This window comes from Coenobita brevimanus, chromosome 26 (assembly GCF_032717465.1).
Source record: "Coenobita brevimanus isolate Jiangsu-jjx chromosome 26, ASM3271746v2, whole genome shotgun sequence".
Classification (NCBI taxonomy): domain Eukaryota; kingdom Metazoa; phylum Arthropoda; class Malacostraca; order Decapoda; family Coenobitidae; genus Coenobita; species Coenobita brevimanus.
In genome coordinates this window covers 5,667,501-5,672,354 of record NC_136979.1, presented here as the reverse complement: position 1 = coordinate 5,672,354, position 4,854 = coordinate 5,667,501, and the positions used below count along the sequence as shown (strand labels likewise).

Genomic DNA, 4,854 nt, shown 5'->3' with positions numbered 1-4,854 from the left:
GCGATGCTGTTCCATGAGGAGGAGGCAGATGAAGGGCGTACAGTGGCCGACCCTTCCCCGACACATACAGTGGCCGACATCGCGGTTCTGCCTTTGCCTGGCTTGCCAGCCAACGTGCGTACAATGGCCGTCAAGTCCAACCCAGGGTGTACAGTGGCCGCCACCGCGGGGCTAGTTCCAGGGGTGGCTGCATCTGAAGGGCGTACAGTGGCCGACCCTTCCCTGGTACATGCAGTGGCCGATACCACAGTGCTGCAGGGGGCAACAGCTGAAGGGCGTACAGTGGCCGACCCTTCCCCGGTACGTACAGTGGCCGATACCGTGGTGCTGCTTGGGACTGTCTGTAGACAAGTCCCACCCTGATCCTGGTGAGTGTTGGTCCAGCTGTGATGCAGTGTGCCGGTACTGTTTAGTCGTCGTTGGCCGTGTTGAGGGGAAGAGGGGCGTAGGGCCGTGGTACACCTTGGTCTGTCTCGCTCAGGCCTGGGACTCTCTCTGCTTGCCCCTCCGTGGTCTCCTTCTGGTGTGGGTGTGGGGCCGTGGGTCCTTCCTAGGGTTGGTGTCTCCGCAGGGATGTGTATTTCAATAATTCTTCCCTCAGACCACTCTGAATACATATCAGTGAGGACTAAATACAGGATTTCCCATACATAACGCTCATCTTCCACTCGGTTGCACGATGTCTTCTTTGTTGTAAGGATCATGATTCAGTCGGTGTTAATAATTTCTAAACTATCAACTATTCATTTCCAACTCCTACCGTACTTCCACACGCACATCAGCAGACCGAACCGTCCCCGCAACACATAGGATATTGTGAGGTGAATTTCTGCTAGTGCTATTTATGGACCATCCTGAACATATATGCCATTTAAAAGAGTCAAGTAAATTTTACATGTTACTGACTATGTAGTTCATTCATTGTAACTAGACGGAGATGTTCTCCCTTATACTGCTTTCATTGCTGTAGCTCAGTGTCAGAATATGGGGGCAGGGTGGCTTAGTGGTAGAGCGTCGGGCTTGGGACCGGGGGTCGTGAGGTCGAGCCAAGCCCGGTACCTGTAGCTGCCATGCCGGAAGGGGTAGCGCCCTCCTGTCGCCTAGCAGGGCTTTATGATCTAATAACGTCTAGCTCGGGGGAACATTTCCCCTTTTTTTTAGTGCCACAATAACACAATACTCCGGCTCATCATTATTTCCCTAGAATTCCTTTGATGAGCAGCATATTCTAGTGTAACAGCTCAACATTCACGATGGACAGATTGCAAGTTCGCTACACCTTGTTAAAGGGAACGGCGTTGTAATTGCTAAAAAAAAATAACATTATTATAGTAACGTAATAATAGTTATTTATATATTATTAATGCAACTTTTTCCTCTCTCCCCAGGTCGAACCAGTTAACTTCATCAGGAACACTTGTTAAATATTTTTTTTTTTTTTTTTTTTTGCGTACCGATTGTTTCTCTCTCTCTCTCTCTCTCTCTCTCTCTCTCTCTCTCTCTCTCTCTCTCTCTCTCTCTCTCTCTCTCTCTCTCTCTCTCTCTCTCTCTCTCTCAGTTTTGTCTTTCAACTTTGGGGATGCCATTTAGAACAAAGGATTTTGTACTTTAGGGTTTATTAAAAAAGGGAGTAAACTGACCTTTTATTTCCTCTTGAGTATTTATTGCGATCATCATAAACAGAGGTACAAGACTACACATGGACAAATTAGAAAATGCTCTTACATTAAATCCCTTATTAATGAAACTTACTTTCTATACAGTACTTCCTGTCAGTGTACCTTCACAGGAGATCGTGTTCTCCTTGGCTGAAATTTCGTGACACTTCTTCCTCAGGGAAATATTTAGACAAATGCCCTTTAATATCTGTTAATATGTTAATAATGATGTGTCGATATTAAAAGAGATTTTGTTACAGCTCCTCAACAGTGTAATATTTTGTCCAAATCTTTTTAGTATCTTAATATGTTACTAATGCAAATTGTTGATATTAAAAATTAGTAACACATAACAATGTTAAGATATATTATAAAAAGTAAATGGGAGAGGAAAAAATGTTATGAAGTTTCCCATGGCAATGAGAATACTGCTGCTGAACGCAGCGGCACCCTGGCATCTATTTCTTAATTTCCTCCCACTTGTCATCTTTCAGTTTAACTCGTGCAAGAATTTGGTTTGGTATGGATTTCTTTGGTATGGATTTAATAATAATAATAATAGTAATAATGCCATGTCTTTGGCACATTTGGTGAAGGAAATCCACATGATTTGTTGTTGCTTAACCCCAGTCTGTCTGACTGAGCAGACCCGTCGACCACAGGTAAGTAACTGCTTTTGTTGGGCCGTCTTACTAGTACAGTCCAGTAAATACACCGTGAAGGATCCGGTACCCCCTTGTGGCAGAGAGCATCTTGCCATGGCCTCTCCCTAAGGTGAGGGAGATCTGGTTCCCAGGTGGACGCCGCAGCTTTTCCACCTGTGATACAGAGTGCCATCACATGTAGAGACTTTAGTAAGGTATATTTCCACCCTGAAAACAACGCTGTGAAGGCAATAAGTATATTTAACATCTTTAGCTCCTTCAGCCACATTGTTAACATTACATAAAATAGCATAACCGTTTGGTCTTATACTTGAGCCACAAAAAATATTTAATGTCCATTTGAAAGCTAATACACAAATAAACAAACACTCTGGAAGATGACAAATGCTAGGAAACAGAGGAAAAAAAAGTGTTTAGGTTCTCCAAGTTCCAGTGGCAACAATAGCACTTTGGTTTATATCTTACACAGATGTTAGGTAATCCATCCATCCATCCATCATCCAATCCTACATTGCCCCATGAGGAGCGCAGGAGCCCGGGGCTAGGCAGTTGGTCCCGACATTTAAGATGAGAGTGACCAGACTCACTCATCCCTGAGTGGCATTACATGAGCAATCAACCCCAACCACCCCTTGGATATAAACCTTCACCGGTTCAATTCGACTGGAGTGTAATAATTACCCACTAAACCACCAGGCGCCAAAATTTGGTTATATGGCTACCACCCAGCGTAGTAAATGGTTTCCTGGTGTTCAGGAAACCATTTGGCTTGTCACTCAGTGTAGAGTCACCCACAGGCAGAAGGAAGAGGAAAGAAAGACAGAAGAGGGAGTGTAAAGTCACCCATAGGCAGAAGGACAAGGAAAGAATGAAGGAAAGAAAGATAGAAGAGAATGGAAGGAATAAATAATAAATAGATACAAATATGTAGACAGACACACTAGAAAAAGTAAGCCAAGAATATATTTCTCAGGAGCTCACATCAATGACTGACTTACTTTTGCATATCTAATTCTTATCTATTTATCTGCCTTCCTAATATTTACCAACAAACACAGATGCCCCACTAATACCTCTGAATACTGATAATGTACACAAAACTACCCATAACCACACGACACGTAAGGCACTTAGAACGAATAAAACGAATTCACACTTAACCCGTTCAGTCTAACGCAGTTTCTGTTCTGTTCTTGCATCTTCAGACTTCTATTCAACTCAGGAGAGCCACAGGACCTGAAGGGGCCCTTGAAGGCTATTGGATCTCTAAACTGAATAAAATGACTGTAATAGCAAAGATAATATGAAAATAATACTTCACTAACTAACAAAGGCTAAGCTAGAGGACTTTTATATTCTTGTTATCTTGACGATTTTATTAGCCCAAGAGACAATTTTCGAACTGCAGAGGTTAGATACAGCCTTCATCACCTCATTTGAAAATGGTCTGGAGGTAGGAATAATTCAGTTAAAAGTACGTCCTTGTGCTGAAAGGTTAATTATTATGCACTGACACTGCTATGGACAACAGGATAAATGTAGAGGAGCAATATGAATAGTCTGCAAAACACTACACTCCGGTGTTATATTTGATGTGTTATCGTCTATGGGACGGAATACTGTGGCAATACTAAAAGAGAGAGAGAAAGAGAGAAAATACTGTAGATACGGGATGGAATACTGTGGAACTGGAATGGAAGAGAGTAAGAGAGAAAATGAAATTATTGTAGATACAGTACGGAATACTGTGGCAATGCAAGAGAGAGGAGTCACTGAAATGTACGGTAGATGGTGGAGTATCCAGACCATCGCTCCACCCTGAACCTCTGCAGCATGTCCACAACGATGCCCTCCTGACTTGGCTCCTTGATGACCACCTGCAAGAGAGGGGGAGCAGGGTTACCGGAAATTCTACTATATCCTATTAAAGGATTTCTTATTTTTGAGGGAGTTGTTTTGTCAGTACCGTAATTTGTTCTGTCCATGTTAACTGGAGTTTCTGTTATATCCTTGTAGAGTACACACACACACACACACACACACACACACACACACACACACACACACACACACACACACACACACATACACACACACACACACACATATATATATATATATATATATATATATATATATATATATATATATATATATATATATATTTTGGGGGGGGGTGAAATGATTTGACAATGCTCATTGGTACACTCGACTGACGAATCTCCCATGAATGTTTTGAACTGTCCTGAGCGGGACACGATCCTGAGACTATGCATCCTGTCCGAGGTGCCCTGTCTACTGGGCCGCAGCAGATTGCCAATGCCGTGACCACACCAAATGCTTTCCATGCGGGCGAATATTTCTGTGGGTTAATGATGCAAATCTCCTGCCGGCGCCAACAAGCAATTGGTGTGGACTCGGCCTAATAAATAACTAACGTTTTTCTCTTAAATCTTCCATCCGATTACGTAATTTCGTCGCACCTACAGAGGCAGCCAATTCCAGTGTGTTGTGTCACTCACTGAATCACC

At 42.9% G+C, this 4,854-nt stretch overlaps 1 protein-coding gene across 1 annotated transcript in view; it reads right to left on the bottom strand.

Moving 5' to 3' along the window:
• Positions 1-4,067: 4,067 nt before the first annotated feature.
• LOC145394141 (uncharacterized) overlaps positions 4,068-4,854 on the bottom strand; it is a 13,127-nt gene continuing 12,340 nt past the window's right edge. The window contains exon 7 of the mRNA XM_080268121.1: positions 4,068-4,200. Within this exon, the coding sequence (XP_080124247.1) occupies positions 4,093-4,200 (108 nt within the window). The 3' untranslated portion in view covers positions 4,068-4,092. The remainder of the gene's footprint in view (positions 4,201-4,854) is intronic.